Source organism: Phodopus roborovskii, unplaced genomic scaffold (assembly GCF_943737965.1).
Source record: "Phodopus roborovskii unplaced genomic scaffold, PHOROB, whole genome shotgun sequence".
Classification (NCBI taxonomy): domain Eukaryota; kingdom Metazoa; phylum Chordata; class Mammalia; order Rodentia; family Cricetidae; genus Phodopus; species Phodopus roborovskii.
In genome coordinates, this window is record NW_026126448.1 from 13,162,748 (window position 1) to 13,182,068 (window position 19,321).

Here is a 19,321-nt window from a genome sequence, read left to right on the forward strand (position 1 = left end):
TCCTGATAATATTTCCTTCCAGGAGCAAAAGAAACCAATTCCCCCCAACTTCCCTATCATTACTGTCCAGCAGCTATATCTGCAGTAAGCAATATTTTTACACACACACACACACACACACACACACAGAGAGAGAGAGAGAGAGAGAGAGAGAGAGAGAGAGAGCTCACGAGTGTGGCTTGTTTGTGAATGGCCAGTGGTCTATGTACATTTGGTGCCCAGAGGTATGTGATGTGGCAGAAAGAAGTGACTTACCCAAGTGTCTTCAGCACAGAGCATGGTGCCCAGGCTAGAGGGGCCAGGAGTACGAGTCTAAGCAAAATGTACAGGAACTGGGACCCCACAGTCAAGTGCATGGGTGGCTCACACTCACACTCCAGGCTTCTCTGACTGTTGTAGCACCTAAAGGGAGAGGGGCTCCAGCCCCCATGAAAAGCCACAAGGTGGGTAGAGCTTCCTCCCCTCAAGTTCAGTTCAAATGGTGAAGCTCAATAGCTGCTCCCTTCGATCTAGGGCCCCCAGACCTCCCAACCCCACCAAATGGTTAAACCTTCAGCTGGTACATAAGTGACCTTCATTTAATAGAGGTCGTGTCCCACGTTTCCTTGCGGCGTCTTCAGCTCCGGCCAAACTCTTCGAGGACTGCTCCGCCTCGTTCACGGGGATCTCAGATTCCCGGTGCTGCATTTCTCATCATTATTCTGGGTGGGAAGAGTGGGGTGTTCATAGGGGAACCCCATGTTGAACAGATGTGGACAGAGATTGCGGGGTGTGCTGCTGTATGTAAGGATGGCAGAAGCAAGAACCCGAGTGACGGATTGTTCGTGCAAAATCTGCCAATGCCCCCCATCTCAGCATCCACATATTTTCCCAGCCTCGGAAACGGCGTTGGTAGGGTGGGACCCTCTATCCGGCTTGACTCTCTTTCCCCAAGCAGCTCCCAGGATCGGGGTGTGTGTGTGTGTGTGTGTGTGTGTGTGTGTGTGTGTGTGTGTGTGTGTGTGTGTGTGTGTGTGTGTGATGAGGGCGGGAGAAAAAGGAGCAGGGATCGAATAATGTAACACCGAGAGCCACAAACACAGGAAGAGGTCAAGGGCTGGGAGACACCGGAGCTCCCTAGAGCTTGAGGTCAGGATATCAGACTCGGAAACCCCCTGCAAGTCCTGGGAACAAGGGTGCTCCCAAGAATAGCTAAGAGGCTGCAAGTGTCGCCCGCTTTCCTGAGGACCGCCCCTCCGTAAGCCACGCCCACAGCGCCTACTTCTCAGGATGCAGAGAGCTAAGGTTTAAGGGTCTCCAGTCCACCGACGCCAGTTTGTCTCGCTCTCCAGCAGCTCTGCTAGCTTTCAGAGATGCCCTACCCCCACGATTTGGAGATCTGCGGGACCCCTTAGTTTCCCCCTCCAGCTGGGCGGTCCGCCCCTGGCCTATGAAACTCCACCTCCTCATCCTTTGCTAGCCGGGATTGGTGGACCTCCCGCGGCGATGCCTAGCGATTGGTCCTCATGGATGATGGTGACCAGCGAGACTCCGCCTCCAGCCCTCGCTGGGGTCTGGGGGCACTGCTCAGCGGTACTGGGCTGGCGAAGCTTGAGCCACCACCGCACTGACAGCTCCGTCTGTGGACCATGGAGACTGGCGCCGGTACACACCCTCTGCGCCTGTTCATCTGCCTGATGCCACTCTGCCTGGCTCTGTTTCTGGGACCTGGACGGCCAGGGACCGCCGAGGAAGGTAAGGTGGGTTGTGCTTGGGAGCCTGAGATGCCAAAAAATAGGGAGTTGGGGGTCTAGGCTACTGGGAGAAGGAGTCTTTGGAGAGACTACTCTGTTTGGGGGCTTGAAGCAAGCGGGCAGCAGGGCGGGAAAGAACTAGAGAAAGAGGAGAGGTTGGCTAAGCGATAGAGAAGAGAGGGGTATTGAGGAGCTTATGTCTGGAGACCTAGGAGGCTGGGGAAGAAAGAGGCTGGGGACCACAGGAGCCCGAGGCAGCAGTTCAGGGACCGTTGAAACGGACAGGCTGAATGATTGGAGGTGAGAGGTGTGGGGGCAGGGAGATGAGAAGAGCAGGGAAGCCGAGGGGATGCGGCGAGACCCGAGCATGAGGCGGGATGAAGACAAATAGTGGGGGCCTAGAGGACCTTGCTGTGAACAGCCTGAGGCTGGTTGCTGCCCGAAGTGCTGATCCTGGAACTGTCCGCAGTGCTGAATTGGGATCGAGTCCACCACGCGAGGTCCGCGTTGCGGAGTATTTGGGGCGACATTAGATTCGGAGTCTTGCCTCTGCTCCCACACCTCTGGGGGCTGTACACTCAGTTGAATCCGGAGGCTACACAACCAGGTGCAGAACCCTGAGATGCTGGATCAGACTCTGCCCGCAGGGTCTGTCCTGGCGCGGGATGACAGATGCCTGCCAGTATGCAATTCCCAAGCACTGTTGGTGACAAAAACCCAGCACACTGTCAGCGGCCCTGCCCACCGTCGCAGCTGCCTCTAGGGCCAGTCTCTCTTGAAGGACCTCACCTTGGAAGCCCACCCACTTCCTTACCACTCTATCGAAGTCATTTTCTGAGATTTGGGGATGGCCTGACTTTCTGTGTTTAAGCATAAGGCTCTGCTATGCAGACCCGGGCTTCTCTGATGAAATGCTGCTGACCTGTCACATCCTGAAGGAATAAAGTGACTCCAAGCTTTTCTGGTGGAGAGGAACTGGAGAGGGTCATGGATGCTATGTGAAAGGGCCCATGACATTCTTTCAAAGGTGATAGAGGTGGCAACCTCTGGGAAAGGGGCTGGGTAAAGAAGAAGAAAAATTCTGGTGTTTCCTCCTGCTAAGTAGCCTTTTCTACTTTATTTTCGCCAGAGGCCCCGGGAGGCAAATGAAAAAGGTTTCTGTCTCTTCCAGGACTGGTGAACTGACCTCAGATCTGAGTGGATTTGGGGTGCACCTGAGAGTTAGTTCCCAGATCCACTGCTAGTTGACAGTTAAATATAATTTGGGGGAGCTGGGGGAGGGTGAAGAGGGTCACTGACTTCTATCCTTAATGTGAAAGCTGACCTTAGAGTATTTGCCATGACTCTGTGGGAGGTAGAAATAACACTTCAACAATAACAGCCAGGCCCTAACCACCCCTGGAACTTGTTAATGTTACCTTAAGTGGTTATATATATGTAAAAAGATGGCAGGGTGGGTGTGAGTGGGGATTGGACATGAAGAGGTGAATTTGGATTGGGCGAATGGTTCCAGTGCAAACACAATGGGCCTCAGAGGAGAAAGCAACATGGGCACAGAAACAGAGGTTGAAGTCAGGCACTGAAGATGGGAGAGAGGGCACAAGCCATTAAGTTTGTGGCTTGGAATGATACAGATAATCTTCATTAATCAGCGTGGCTAGGGGCACTTGAGCTACTCCCATCTTCATGAGTTTTGTTTTGTTCTCCATCGTCTCCTGTAGCTATGTGTGGTAAACCCAGCAATGGCTCTCACTCTTCTCATCTGATTGTGGCTTTCTGATGTCTGTGTTTTCCCCTCTCCTTAGTTATCCTCCTGGACTCCAAAGCCTCCCAGGCTGAATTGGGTTGGACTGCACTGCCAAGTAATGGGGTAGGTGTTAAACTGTCACTCTATCCCAAGGGTCCTCTAGTAGACCAAGACTCAGTCCCTTTAGCACCCTGTGATCACCTAGGATCAAAATGTACCACAGAAACTCTCCACCCACGCTCATGTAGGCAACCTTAACTGTAGGCCATACACACAAAGATATGTGAGTGGGAGGGGGACTTGCTGGGGGAAAGTGCTTTGGTGTGGGGGGAGGAGATAAGAGAGAATAATAGGGAGATATGGCTAAAGCACATTATACATTGTGAAATTGTGAAGGAATTTGAAATTTTCCATTTTTATTTGTTTATTCACTTGTTGTGTTTATGTATGTGTGTATATGTGTTGGTGCCATGGTGTGTGCATGTGTACGTCAGCACCACTGGAGAGAGTCCATTCTCTCCACATACCATGTGGGGCCTGGGGATCAAACTCAGGTCAGACTTGATGGCAAGTGCCTTTACCCACCGAGGCATCTCAGCTGCCCCAGGAAACAACTTTTGTTTTGTTTTGTCTTTGGACACAGGGTTTCTCTGTGTAGCCCTCTGTAGACCAGGCTGGCCTCAAAATCCTAGAAATCCACTTGCCTCTGCTTCTTGAGTGCTGGGTAGTGGTGTGCCATCACTGCCTGGCCCCATGAGAGCATTTCTAAAGACATGACGCAGAGTTCGTATTCTCCAGAACCCTTGGTGTCAAGCCAGAGTGGCTCTACTAGAAAACCAGGGCTTCAGTTAGTCAAATAAATAAATGAGAGAACTGGCTGTGTCTAGGAACAGAAGTGTAAAGTGGACGGGACATTGTTGGGCATTACTTCACATACAATGGATCTCAAAGTAGCTATTAATTATTGACAGAGTAAGCAAAGTGGGGGTGGGACGAGGTGGAAAGGTCACTGAACAGAGTTGAGTGACTCTAGTTCCACCCCTATCTCCGTCATTAACTCACTGTGCCCTTCCAGTCAAGTGGCTCTCTCTTTGTATCCTCAGTTTCCTCATCCACAAATAAAGATTGTGGCCAGGTGATGGTGGCAGGCTGATCTCTGTGAGTTCGAGGCCAATCTGGCTTCAAGTGCAAGTTCCAGGACAGGCTCCAAAGCTATACAGAGAAAGCCTGTTTCGAAAAACCAAAGTAAATAAATAAATAGAAAAGAGCAAGCCAGGAATGATAGCTCATGTTTGTAATCCTAGCATTCTGGGGCTTGAGAAGGAAAATTGATGTGGGTTCAAGGCCAGCCTAGGATATACAGTGAGATCAAGGCCAACATGGGCTATGGAATGAGAGCCTGTCTCAAAAAAAAAAAAAAAAAAATGTCAGGCAGTGGTGACACACACCTTTAATCCCATCACTCAGGAGACAGAGGCAGGCAGATTTCTGTGAGCTCAAGTCCAGCCTGGTCTACAGAGTGAGTTCCAGGACAGGTTCCAAAGCTTCACAGAGAACCCCTGTCTCAGAAAACCAAAATCCAAAACAAAACAAAACAACAACAACAACAAAAAAAAAAAAAAAAAAAAGGAAAAAACTATTAGCAGCCTCGTACCACAGGCCTGTAAGCCTAGTTACTCTGGAAGCTGAGTCAGGAGGACTTTAAGTTCAGCTTATCTGATCGACTAGAGTGAGTTCAAAGCCAACTTGGACAACTTAGTTGATGCATTATCAAAATAAAAAGTGAGGTCTATGGTAGAGTGCTTGTCCAGAAAGTCCAGGGATCTAGGTTCGATCCCCAGTACCGGGAAGAAAATGGATTTGACTCGTTCATTTCCAAAGTGTCTCTTCTCCTCTTCCTGTGTTTTGTCACATTTAGGGGCTTGTGTGGTAGGGGGCGGGAAGGCAGATGTGGAAAAAGGTGGAGAAGGGCTAGTGCTTAAGCTCCAGGCTCTAAGGTGCCTGTCCACCTCTGTACTGTTGCCTCAGTGGGAGGAGATTAGTGGCGTGGACGAACATGACCGTCCCATTCGCACGTACCAAGTATGCAACGTGCTGGAGCCCAACCAGGACAACTGGCTGCAGACTGGCTGGATCAGCCGCGGCCGTGGGCAGCGCATCTTCGTGGAACTGCAGTTCACGCTGCGTGACTGCAGCAGCATCCCTGGCGCCGCAGGCACCTGCAAAGAGACCTTCAACGCTTACTATCTGGAAACCGAGGCCGACCTGGGACGCGGGCGTCCCCGCCTAGGAGGCAACAGACCCCGCAAGATTGACACTATTGCAGCTGATGAGAGCTTCACACAGGGTGACCTAGGGGAACGCAAGATGAAGCTGAACACAGAGGTGCGTGAGATCGGCCCCCTCAGCCGTCAAGGCTTCCACCTGGCTTTCCAGGATGTGGGTGCATGCGTGGCACTGGTCTCGGTTCGTGTCTACTACAAGCAGTGCCGTGCCACTGTGCGGGGCCTGGCCGCCTTCCCCGCCACAGCAGCTGAGAGTGCCTTCTCCACGCTGGTAGAAGTGACTGGAACATGTGTGTCCCACTCAGAAGGGGAGCCTGGCAGTCCTCCCCGCATGCACTGTGGCGCTGATGGCGAGTGGTTGGTGCCCGTGGGCCGTTGCAGCTGCAGTGCAGGATTCCAGGAACGTGGTGACATCTGTGAAGGTATCCAGGGCACCTGGAGGGATGGGATGGAGACATAGTTTGCAGGTGGCAGGAGAGGGTGTGCCATTGATGATGAAGAAGCAGGGGCGGAAGTGGAGAAGCCGCAGGAGGAGCTGGGAGTCAAGACCTCTTGTGCAGTTTCTAGTGCACAAGACCGGCTTAGCCCAGACCTACTGAAAGAGGTGAATCCGATCCCATGTAAGGGTATATTAGGAACCAGTGCTAGTGACATAGGCCTGCAGAATCCAGCTCTCAGATGCTGAGTCAGGAAGATTGTGAGTTCAAAGACATACTGGGCTACATGATAAGATGCTGTCTTAAAGAAACAAACAAACAACAAAAACTCCCACAAAACAAAATGTAGATGTCTGTATTTCAGGCAACATGATAGGTTCCCATTACCAAAGAGATGAGTTAGGAAATGGGCAGTCGGGATTGGAATTCAGGTTTGCCCGGATCTGGGAACCTATTGCTCCACCATGCCCCCTTCGTGCATAGGAAAAAAACTCCACAGCAGTCCTGACCTCAGGTTAGCATTACAGGAACTTCACTTTTGACCATATTCGAGTGAGGCTGTTGGGGGCATCTCAGACAGCTCAAGAGTGGCAGCTTGCACAAGATGGTCCCTAAGATCCCACTCAGCTTTCTGAAGTAGAATCACTGTGTCACTGGGGGTGTTTTCTGAGTCCCTGGGTCTGTGGCTTCAAAGCAGCAGGATAGGGTGGGCTCTAGAATGTGTGCATTTAGTCAGAAAATTCAAAGGATGTATTTCCTCTGTGTGTGTGCTCGTGGATTTGCAGTGTGTGTGTGTGTGTGTGTGTGTGTGTGTAAGAGAGACAGAGAGAGAGCACTTGTGAGTGCCACTGAGTACAAGAGGAAGTCAGAGGATAACCCATGGGAAATGGGAATCATCCTTCCACCATGGGTTCTGGCATTGAATTCAGATGGTCAAGCTGGACAGCAGCTGCCCTTTCACACTGAGCCATTCATTACTAAAGCACACACCTTCTAAAGCAGGTCTTTTTCTGGGCAACGAATCAGACACAGCCCCAGCTCTTGAAAAGCTCACATCTACATGGTAAGGGGCAAAGATTTATTTTTTGAATCATATGTAAGAGATACGTGAGGCTGGAGAGATGGCTCAGGGGCTAAGAGCACTGGCTGCTCTTCCAAAGGACCTGGGTTCAGTTCTCAGCGCCCACCTGAAACTCCAGTGCCAAGGGTTCTGACACCCTCTTCTGCCAGGCTCACATGTGGTATGCAGACAAAAATCCATACACATAAGTCAAAATAAACATTAAAAAAAGAAAGTAGTGTGTGCTATAAAGGGGCTACAGAATGGTGAGCCACAGAGGAAGCGAGTAAGATTGATGTTGTCATTTCACTATGCTATGATAAAACACTGACCGAAAACAAGCTGAGGGGAGAAAGGGTTTATTTCCATTTACAGTGAAGTTCATCACTGAGGAAAGTCAGGGAAGGAGCTCAAAGCAAAAATCATGGAGGAAGCCTGCTTTCTGGTTCAAATGTTCAGCTAGCTTTTTTATACAGCCCAGAGCAGTCTGACCAGGGAATGGTGCCTCCCATTGTGGGCTGGGTCCTCCTACATCAAGACAGTGCCTCCCAGACATCCCACAGGCCAATCTGATTTGCTCATTCAATCCATTCAGATGAGCTGAGGATACTAGCCGTGCTGTACAGTTCTTATTATCTGTGTGGATAAATGAGACCTTCTCTGGGAAACTGTGATTAACATGAAAGAAGCAAGAACCTGAGCTCTTCCAAGCTCAGGGACATAGATATGTATATGGGTGTGTTTCTGAGCTCAGGCATTAATTTCAGCAGCCCCAGGGTCCATTGCGGTCCATGGGATGTGACAAGTGCTTAGTGGAAATGTATTGAATGACCATGTGTTTTAGTTTCCTTTCTGCTCCTATGACAAAATAGCCTGACAAAAACAACTTAGGAGAGAAAGGGTTTATTTGGCTTATAATTCTATGTTATGTATGGTCTATCGTGGAGAGGAAGTCACAGAGGCAGATTCCTGAGAGAACTGGTCACATCATATACAGTCAAGGGCAGAGAACAATAAACTGATGCGTGTTCGATAGTGCTCTTTTGGCTTCCTCCATCCTATACAGTCCAGGACACCTGCTCAGGGAACACCCTTAATACTGGAGAGGCTGAGGCAGGCAGATCTCTATGCGTTCAAGGCCAGCCTGTTCTACACAGTGAGTTCCAGGATAGCCCAGATAGGGCTTTATAAACAGAACCTGTCTCAAAAACAAAGATAGGTTTTCCTACTTCAAATAACTCAGTCAAGAAATCCACCCACAGACATTCTCAGAGGCTAACCTTATTCTACACAGTTCCTTACAGATGTGTCAAGATACCAAGTGACAGTCGATGCTAGACCATCACACCATGGGTGTATGACATCCACAGAGATCCCAGTTGTGAGGACGGGGGGCGGGGGACAGCGCGGGTTTCCAAAGGAAGGGAGGTTTTCCTTCCTGGTGGCTGAGACACTCTGCAGAGGCATGGTGACAGAAAGGAACATAGTGGTTGGTATTAAATAAGTAACCCAGCATGGTTACTGCAGAGGGCACGTGGGAGTGTGAGAAGTGATGAGGGGCGGGGCCATGAGAGAATGATGAAATAGACTTCATGCTTTAGGCCAGCGAGGAGGCAAGCCAACATTTTCAGATTTATATTTTCAAAAGACCACTCAATACACCAATAGCAAAGAAAGGATCAGGTTGGGAAGCCGTGGAGGACAGAAGGGAGGAAGGAAGGTGGCACAATAGGCCAGGAGGCAGACTGTGAGCTGTGAACTGAAGTGGTAGCAGCTGTCCTTAAGGGATGAAGATGGATGTGATGGGAGGTGGGGCGGGATGCTGAATGCCAGTTATCTCAGCACCCAGGAGGTGGAGGCGGGAAGAACAGGGTTCAAGGCTATTCTCTGCCACATAGTGAATTTGATGCTAGCCTAGGCTACATGAGACCCAATCTCAAAAAGAAACAAAGAAAAAAAAAAATCCAAAGAGGCAAGGTGACTTAGCAGGCAAAAACACTTGCTGTGCATCCTTTACCCAGCAAAAATAATTTTCTAAAAGCGTATGGAGCACATCTTTAACCCAGGGGTTCTCAACCTTCCTAATGCTACAACCCTTTAATACAGCTCCTCATGTTGTGGTGACCCCAAACCATAAAATTATTTTCATTGCTACTTCACAACTGTAATTTTGAAACTGTTATGAATCATAATGTAAATATTTTTGGAGATAGTGGTTTACCAAAGGGATTGTGAGCCACAGGTCGAGAACCACTGCTTTAATCCTAGCACTTGGGCAGCAGAGGGAGGCAGACAACTGTGAGTTCCAGGATAGCCTGCTTCACATAGTGAGTTCTAGGACAGTCAGGGCTCTATAATAAACCCTGTATAAAAATAAAGAGATTGGAGGAGGCATGCTGAGAGGGTAAAGGGTAGAAAGGAGAAGGAGATGGTGTGGTGGTTCAGGGAGATGAGTAGTATTCAGGAGATATCGACCTACAGCATAGTGAGCACTCAGGCATGTCAAGGGTTGGATAGTGTTCACTTGGTCTTGGCAAGAATAACTTTAGTGTAGTAATGGAGAGAACAGGCTGCAATCAGCTGAACAATAAAGAGCCCTGAGGATCTCTTCAAAGAATCTAGAAGTCTAGTGATCCCAGATAGCTCAGTTGGTAGAGCATCAAACTTAGCAATGTGACTCGGTTGGAAGAATATTACTCAGTAAGCATCCACAAAGCTGGGTTCCATCCCAGTACCACAGAAACCTGGCATGACTATGATGGCACATGCCTCTAATCCCAACACTCAGCAGGTGGAGGCAAGAGGGTCAGACGTTCAGGGCTATCCTTAGCATGGTGAGTGTGAGGTTAACCTAAGCTATGAGAGACCCCCTACACACACACACAAGCACAATTGCTAAGAAAGACTGTAGAAGCCTGAATTTGCAGGGAGAAGGGACAGCATCTTCAGCAGGATGTTGGGTTGATAGGATCTTTGTGTATGAGTGTATTGTTTGAACAGAGAGAGGGCTTTTATTGCAAACCAGGGACACTTGTGTATATGCTGGGAAGTGGGGGAGAGCCAGTGGCATACAAAATGTATGTGGGGAACAATCTGTTCAAAAGGAAGGAGTGTTTTATTACTGACGCAGGTTAAAATTGCTGACGCATGTTGCTAATAAAAAGCAGGACCACTTTTAGTTGGTTTTAGGATTGTTTTAAAATAGTCTATAGTCAGAGCCTTTATGCCTGCATGGAAATGGACTACTTTTGTGCTCCGCCCACTAGGGACATCACTGGAAAGAGGCAGTAGAGAGGGGGTTGCAAAGACCAGTAGGGGAGGTGACAGATGGAATGTTGACTTTGGGGGAGGAGGGCTTGAAAGGCAAGGATCCAGAGTGGAGATGGCAAGTTGTCTTTAAACAGAGGGTAGCTTGTCCCCACCTTTCAGACTGCAGGAGAGGAGATGTGGTTTCCATAGCCAGATGTTGGGAAGAATTACCAACTCTCGGCCTCTCTCTGTTCTCTGCCAGTTGTGGAGGCGTCTGTGATGAGGCGGAGGCAGTCAGATTCCTGTCTACTTTATGGTGTATCTTTAGAGCCTAGAAGAACACCTGGCTCATAACAGATGATAAAACTGTGGGTTCTCTGGCTTGTGTCATGCTCCCCCTCCTTGGGCTGAGACCAGATAAAAGTCACCTGTAATGGTGTCACCTTTGCCCAGGACAGTGAGGGAGCTGAGGAAAATCTAGGGCAAACTTCCCAAGGGAGATGCTGTTGGAAGAGGACTTTGGAAAACTCAGTGGCCACGGGGCAGAGTGTGCGGGACATCACCATCAGGAGCCAGAAGCTCTCTATTATGTTCAGTGGGCATAGTGGGGGCTGCTGGGAGGGTTAGGAAGGGGACAGAAGTGGTTAGGCTTGCACTGGTACCTTCAGACAGTCCCATTGCCTCTTGTAGCTAAGTGAACCCGTTCTCAAAGCTAGAGGAGGGCACAGAGTTATGATCTCCTCACTCTTTCCTTTCTTTAGTGACCTTCAGTTTTGGTCCTGTTCTAGCCACCGTCGGACTCCATGAAATTCAGCTTCCCTTCAAGGGACATGTCAGGTCTTCTGGTAACTTGTCAAAGTCTTTTGTGGGTCTGTCTGCTCACTGAGACTGTACAAATTACTGGCACCCCTGGTGGGGTCCCACAGGTGACTCTACACAGAGCACCCAACTTTAGGCCCCTCCTATGAATAGCTTTCATTTTCTGGTAGCAAAGGGGCAAGAAAGGGGAGGACTTCCCCATCGTAAGGTATGTGAGCAAAGCTGATGAAAAAGTCTCTGCAGAGCAAGGCCAATGGGAGTTGAACTAGATGCTCTCCGATTTTCTGGCGGTGACATTGAAAAGAGGAAGGTGCTAGCTCTCAGGAAGTCTGCCTTTCAACACATCACTGTCTAGATAGTGCCTCTCCAAGTAGGGAGGGCCACAATTGCCTGTGATGAGCCATGATAGTCACAGCTAGGAGAACAACCCTCTTCCACTCAGAGCTAGGCACCCTTACATCCCTCCTAATACCCCGAGACTTGTACATAGGGTACTTGTCCAGGCCCTCACCCCTCTATTTCACCCCTCAGTCAGCAGACTGTGATCACAATTCCCACCAGGCTAATGATTTCCTCAACGCAGAGTGGCAAAGCCAATACTACACCAGGCTTTCACGGCTTGGCTTTGACCATGACCACACCCATAGACCCACAGGGGCTTTTGTGCTAAAACAATGGTTCTCAACTTTCCTAATGCTGCGATCCTTTAATACAGTTCTTCATGTTCTGGTGGGGGGGGGCAACCATAAAATTATTTTTGTTGCTACTTCATAACTGTAATCTTGCTATAGTTATGAATCATAATGTAAATATCTGTGTTTTCCAGTAGTCTCCAGCTGCCGCTGTGAAAGAGTAGTTTGACTCCCAAGAGGCCACACCCATAGGTTGAGAACCACTGTGCTAAAGGAAAGGGGCTGCTGGGTCCCCTCTCCCCAGGCATGCCACAGGGGACTCTGGGCAAGATGGCATTCTCCAAGCCCAAGCCTTTCAAACAGTACAATGGTTCAGCTCTGTCTTCCTTCCTGCGGTTGTTCTGTCTTCTTCGGTGCAGCCTTCTACCCTCAGCTAGACTAGAGGGAAGAGCCAGAGATGACAGAGCACAGTAGAGAGCAGGGGCCAGGAGCACTGCCCCAACCTGGACTGAGACCCTTTTAAATGGACATTTAGGGCAGGGAGATGGCTCAGTGGGTAAAAGTGCTTGCTGTGGAGCCTGAAGACCCCAGTTGAGATGCCACATAAAAGCTAGGCCTGACAGAGCTTGTCTGTAACCTCAGCACAGGGAGGGGGGAACAAATACCAGGGGCCGATTCCGAGAGGGACGCCAGCTCAAAAAGGAAATTGCACAATGACAGAGAAACGCACTTGACATGGACCTCTGGTTTCTACATGTTCACAGATGGCCATGTACATCCATGCCCTACACACACAAAATAAACAAACAAAATAGGTGTTCAGAGTATGGTCATGTCTGTAATCCTAGCACTCAGGAGAGGCAGGATGCACAGAACTTGAAGGTCAATCCTCAGCTACACTGTCAGTTGGAGGCTAGCTTGGGTTGCATGAGATCCCGCCTCAATCAATCAGTCAGTACGTGCTCATATTTTCCCTCTTGGGGCCTGAGAGGAAGAAACACTATTGTTGTGTCTATCAATGAAACAGCAGTCCACACAGAAGTGGATCATATCAGTGTTTTATCTCAGGAAGTCCTCCAACAATCTTGCTGAGGCAGCTAGTCTATACCAGGTTCAGAAAGATTAACCAGCATCCCAAGACCACACAGCAAGTAAGTGGGTGATGCGACTCATCGATGAGCTGGGTTCAGTCTGATCTTAGGCACTGTGATCTAGGTTAGGGGATAGGCACTGTGATCTGGGTTAGGGGAGCAGAGGCAAGGGCTGCAAGACTCCTGAGTAGTGTTGGATTAGAACTAGTCTAGGAAGCCACAAGTCCAGCTTTGCTTCCAAACCGGAGTCCACCGTGTGAGTTGAAAAAGACTTAGGATGTTACTAAGCCCAATGGACAGTAGTAGGAGAGTGAACTTGGACACTGGTGGGCGCATGTGTGTCTGTCTGTGGGAGTGTGTGTCTGTCCCTGAGTAACAGGACTAGCCCTTGGAGGCCTTGCCCTTCTTTTCTCTTGTCCACATCGTCTGCACCTTTGACCTCAGAGCAGTGTTGTCCTGGCTCTGAAAGGGGGCAGGCTGGGGTGGAAACCCACTAACCGTGGGGCACTGGGCAGCTTAACCTCTCCCAGCCTCATTTTCCTCTTTTCAACCCTGGAGATGAAGCCAAATGTATGAACAGAAGTGAATTATGTCACCATCCCCTGCACACAAGCATTTGTCAAGGGCGGGGTTAGACTGGGCTAAGAGTTGTCACCCCTACCCTAGTCCAGGAAAAACAGGAGTGTAGGGTGGGGCGTGGTCGGGGGAAGACTCCTCACCAGTCCCTTCCCACAGCTTGTCCCCCAGGGTTTTTCAAGATGTCCCCAAGGCGGCCCCTCTGCTCACCGTGCCCGGAGCACAGCCTGGCTCTGGAGAACGCCTCTACATTCTGTGTGTGTCAGGAAACCTATGCTCGCTCGCCCACCGACCCGCCCTCAGCCTCCTGTACCCGTGAGTGCCCCTCCTGACTGGCGGTGGGGAGGGGGTGAGATGGCGGGGGGAATTAGACTGGCAGGGCAAAAGGGGAAGCCTTGGGTGGGTCTGGACACCCGGCCTGGGGGAACCCAGAAGGATGGAGATGGGGGTCAAGATTCTCTGTGGGTGGCCATCTCCCCACTCCCCTTGCCTCTCTTTGGGCCTGGCTGGGACGTCCCTCCTCTCTTTCAAGCCCTCTGTTCCAGGTGACCATGTCCCTATCCCAGTCCTCTCGATGGTCACCATGCCCTCGTTTCGGTCCCTGGCTGCTTCCCCCACGTTCCCCATCAAGGGCTGCCGGCTTGCATAACTGCTACCCATGCAGGGTGGCCGTGCCCTGAGCCCCTGCACCCCGTGCGCTTCCGTCCCCTCCCGGCTCCACTCAGCGCCGCCCCATGTCGCAGGGCCACCGTCAGCGCCACGGGACTTGCAGTACAGCTTGAGCCGCTCCCCACTGGCGCTGCGACTGCGGTGGCTGCCGCCTGCGGACTCCGGCGGTCGTTCCGACGTCACCTACTCGTTGCTGTGCCTGCTCTGCGGCCGCGACGGCCCACCGGGAGCATGCCAACCCTGCGGGCCACGCGTGGCCTTCGTCCCGCGCCAGGCAGGGCTGCGGGAACGCGCCGCCACGCTGCTGCACCTGCGGCCGGGCGCGCGCTACACCGTGCGCGTGGCCGCGCTCAACGGTGTCTCAGGACCTGAGGCTGCTGCGGAAGCCACCTACGCGCAGGTCACTGTGTCCACCGGACCCGGGGGTAAGGCCGCGCGCCCCAGTGGAGACCGTCCCCCACCCCAAGCGCAGTTCCCGGTATGCATCCCAAGTCATTCAGGAACCCACGTGACCACACACCCCTGACCCAGGTGGCGCCAGTGTGTCCCCTTCTCCCCCACCCCCACCCTTTTGCAGACTTGGCCACCCGCATCCCGGGCCCTTGAAGGATCAGGGACGCAGGCCAGGTCAGAACTCAGGCGACAGAGTGGTCGCTTTATCCATTTCTGAGTCTGGAGTGGGATGAAAACCACCTTTGATACCATACCCTCCGCATCCTTGACATTTACTTCTGATTTGTCTCTCCTCTGGTGCACACTTTCAAGTAATCCCTCGAGTGCCCTTTGTATGATGGGTAAGCTGGCACTGTGGCTTCTGAGTCTTTCCTATCTGATTGGTGTGTGACCCTTCTTCCCCGTCTTCTGTGACCCTACCCTGTCACTTGGGTTTCCAGCAAGGCTTGGGATGATTTTCATTCTTTTGTAAGAGCTTTGGGATATGGATGTCCACGCACTAGGGTGTTTGAATATTTTCTTAGCCTGCTGTTGGAAATGGAAACGTAACCATTATGGATTTTCTTTCACTTAGTCTGGCTGGAGCACAGTAGGCCCTTTGATCCTTACTTTCCTTTTTCATTTTTGGGAAAGTTTTCTTTGGCAGCTGCATTGAGTAGAGCTCCCACTGTATCTCTTAAAGTGATCTCTAAGCCTTAGGTTGTACATCCATTTTCTGATTCTCGCATCTTGTCACTTCCTTTATCATTTTTAGCTCTTAATCCCTTTCCTAGGACTGTTGAGAGAGATTTTCCAATCTACCTGGTTTTCTGGGACACTTCTGTTCTTTATTATCTCTATTGAGATTTAACCCTTGCTGTTGCGTTCACATTTTTAACAATTCAAAGCTTGGAAAAGTAGTTTGATGATGCAGTTTTTGCCTAGCATGCTTGAGGCACTGGGTTTGATCACCAGTACCAAAGAAGAGAGGAGGGAGGAAGGGAGAGAAGGAAGAAAAGGTAGGAGGGAGAGGCAGGAGGAAAGAAGGAAGGGAGGAAGGAAGGGAGGGAGGGAGAGAGGAAGGAAGGGAGGAAGGAAGGGAGCACGAAAGAAAGAAAGACAGAGGCACATCTGTAATCCCAGCACTTGGAAAGTGGAGACAAGAGGATCAGAAGTTCAAGGTCATTCTCAGCTACATAGTGAATCTGAGCTCAGCCTGAGCTACATGAGACTTTGTCTCAAAGAATAAAAGTATGGTCAGGTAGCTGATCTGTGGTGGCTCATATCTTTAATCCTAGCCCTCAGGAGGCAGAGGCCGGCAAATCTCTGTGAGTTCCAGGCCAGCCTGGTCTACAAAGCTACACAGAGAAACCCTGCCTTGAAAAACAAACAAAACAAAACAAAAAGATATGGTCAGGCATGGTGGTATATGCCTTTAATCCTAGCATGTGAGAGGCAGAGACAGGCAGATCTCTGTGAGTTTGAGGCCAGCCTGGTCTACACAAAAAGCCAAAAAAAGTAAGTATTGTCGTAACTTTTTCTACTCACAACTATTTCTATAAAGCTCTTTTAATATATATTATGTATATGCAGCCTTTATTTTTCATTATTTTATATTTATGGGTGTTTTGCCTGCATGCATGCCTGAATACCATGTTCATGCTTGGTAGTAGAAGAGGGTACTGAATCCCGTGGGACTGGAGTTAAAGACAGTTGTGAGCTGCCATATGTGTGCTGGGAATGGAAGCCAGGTCCTCTAGAAGAGCAGCCAGTACTCTTAACCACTGAGCCATCTCTAGCCCTAGGGTTTAATGCAGCCAAGACTGGCCTCACATTCACTGTATAGTTAAGGATGATCTTGAGTTGTTCCAGTCTCTATCTCCCAAGTACTGGAATTTTAGGGGTGGCCCAGTTTATATTGTGCTAGGAAGAAAATTAGGGTTTCCTGCATGCTAGATAAATATCCCACCAATTGAGACACATCCAGCCCCCACAACTCTTTAGTGAGTCAAGGTTTCACTATGCAGTCCTGGCTAGCCTAGAATTTGTCATGTAAATCAGGCTGGCTTCAGACTCAAAGAAATCCTCTTACCACTACTTCTTGAGTGCTGGGATGAAAGTTTTGTGCCATTATGCCTTTAAGAAATACTTATTTAATTTTAAATGTATGTGCATGTGTGTGCCTGAATGCATTTATATGCATCATATGCATTCACATGCATGGAGGGGCCTGCAGGGGCCAGAGTGTGTCTGATCCCTTGGAACTGCATCATCTGTAGCTGTGAGACACCTGATGTTAGTGCCTTAAACACCCTTAACCACTGAGCAGCTGCTCCAACCACCATGTCTACAAGGCCATACATATCTTTTACTTTTTATACTTTTTAGCCTAGACTTTTTTTTTTTTTTTTTTTTTTTTTTTGAGACAGGGTTTCTCTGTGTAGATTTGGAGCTTGTCCTGGGACTTGACGATTTGTAGACCAGTCTGGCATCAAACTCAGAAATCTGCATGCTTCTACCTCCAGAATGCTGGGACTAAAGGCCGCCACCACTTGGCTTTTTTTTTTTTTTTTTTTTAAGATTTACTTATTTATTATATATACAGTGTTCTAACTGTATGTTTGCCTTTGTGCCAAAAGAGGACACCAGATCTTATAGATGGTTGTGAGTCACCATGTGTTTGCTGGGAATTGAACTCAGGACCTTTGGAAGAGCAGAGATAGAGTCTGAACTATATCTAGCCCAGCCCAGGCTTGTCATAAATTCATCGCAATCCTCCTGCTTCAGGTGCTAGGAGAGTACAGGTGTGATTACCAGCCAGTTGCTGTGACTCTGATACTTTATTTCTTTGGTTTTTTTTTTTTGGTCTGAGTAGCCCTGGCTGTCCTGGAACTTGCTCTGTAGACTAGGCTGGTCCCAAACTCAGAGATCCAACTGCCTGGGATCAAAGCTGTGCACCACTAAAGGCAAGAAACAAACCTCTCTTAGAACCTCTTCTCTTAGCTAAAGTCTTTTATGGGCTAGAACAGAAGTAAACCCAACCCTAGACCAATAGACAGTTACAGGGAACAAATGTGCACTAATATCACAGAGCAGCCATGATTGACCTACCTGCGTATCCCCCAATCAAAATCAGAACTCAGTCAATAGGGCAAAGCACAGTTGCTTATAGGGACTCTAGAAGCTTCTCTGTGGCCCGCTAGGCCCTGGTCATGCATAATCTACAGCTGGGCCCCTGGGGCTCAGGCTGAGGTTTTAGTTTGATTCTTGGGATTTTTTTTTTTTTTTTGAGTGTGTGTATATGATTGAGTGTGTGTGTGTGTGTGTGTGTGTGTGTATGTGTGTGTGTATGATACGTGAAGATTAGAGGATACCATCTAGTGTCCATCCTAACTGTCCAGAAAGCTTCTCCTACCAAAGTGTTACATGATTTCTGGGGATTTGAACTCATATTCCCATGCTTGTATGGCAGGCACTTTATCCACTGAACCATTTTACCAGTCCTTCATTCTCAGGGTCTGTCAACCTTTCATCCAATGTATCTCTGGGGGGGGGGGGCGCGAAGTGGAACCATGTCCTCCTGTGGATCCCCTGGCCATCCGATGCTCTTGACTAGAAAGTTCAAAGGTGACATGTCTTGCCTCTCCCTATCTCTGCCCCCATCTGGATCTACAAAAGCTTTTCCACCTCCTAGGAAGCCTTCTTTCACTTTCTATGCCACTTCCAAGTGGAATTCAGCCTGAGGCGCTGCTGGGGGCAGGGAGGGTACTCGCCCTAGAAGCAGCTGTGTAAAGGAGTGACAGGCTGCTATTGTCCAGCTCACAAAGACATTGCTTTTTTCAAAGGGTCAGGCCCTGGGGAAAGACTAAAGGATTTTTCCAGTTATTTTTAGGACACGAGGCAGTACTGCACTGTGGGTAGTGTAGCCTGGGGTTCACTACAGTCATGTGGGTCCATTCAGTCCCACTGGCTTTACAGAGGTTAAAAATATGATACTCCTTCCCTGTCCCCTATTCTAGCAATCAGCTGTCAACTGTGGGGTTTCAGCTCCTTCTTATTCATAGTCATCACTGGAATTTAAGAGAGCAGAGAAGGCCAGCTGGACACGTGTACTGTATGAGACCAGAAGTCTTATTGAAACCCTGGTCAAAGGGCAGACTGTGTGCCATCTCCATTTCTGCCCTTTGTTACCTGCTATCTATTTTTCCCAACTCCCTGGTATCCTGGAATCATGCTACTTCTTACACCAGTTCGAGGACCTCTTGCCAGCACAGGACATTGCTGGTTACCAGTCTCTGACTGGTGAACTTGACCAAGCCCTTGACTGCCTCAACCAAAGCCCTTCATAATGCTACTCTTCCTGTTGTGAGGTTGGTTCTCTGAGAGTCCTTTGCGAACTCTTTGTAGGGTTCTCCATGTTAAGATCTTGTCACTCCAGAGCAAAGGTACCTTTGCTTCATCCCAATCTGGGCGTCTTTTATTTGTTTTTCTTGTCTGGTTGCTCGGGTAGTGTTAGGCACTGTCGTAGCTAGAAGCAGAGCAAGTGGGCATCCTGCTCTTTCTCCAGACAGGAAAGAGAAAGTTTCCAGTT

General features: G+C 49.5%; 1 protein-coding gene across 1 annotated transcript in view; it reads left to right on the plus strand.

Moving 5' to 3' along the window:
• Window positions 1-1,628: 1,628 nt before the first annotated feature.
• Window positions 1,629-19,321, plus strand: part of Epha10 (EPH receptor A10) — a 34,213-nt gene continuing 16,520 nt past the window's right edge. The window contains exons 1-5 of the mRNA XM_051188343.1: window positions 1,629-1,734; window positions 3,539-3,603; window positions 5,509-6,187; window positions 13,789-13,944; window positions 14,373-14,723. Coding sequence (XP_051044300.1) covers window positions 1,629-1,734; window positions 3,539-3,603; window positions 5,509-6,187; window positions 13,789-13,944; window positions 14,373-14,723 — 1,357 coding nt within the window. The remainder of the gene's footprint in view (window positions 1,735-3,538; window positions 3,604-5,508; window positions 6,188-13,788; window positions 13,945-14,372; window positions 14,724-19,321) is intronic.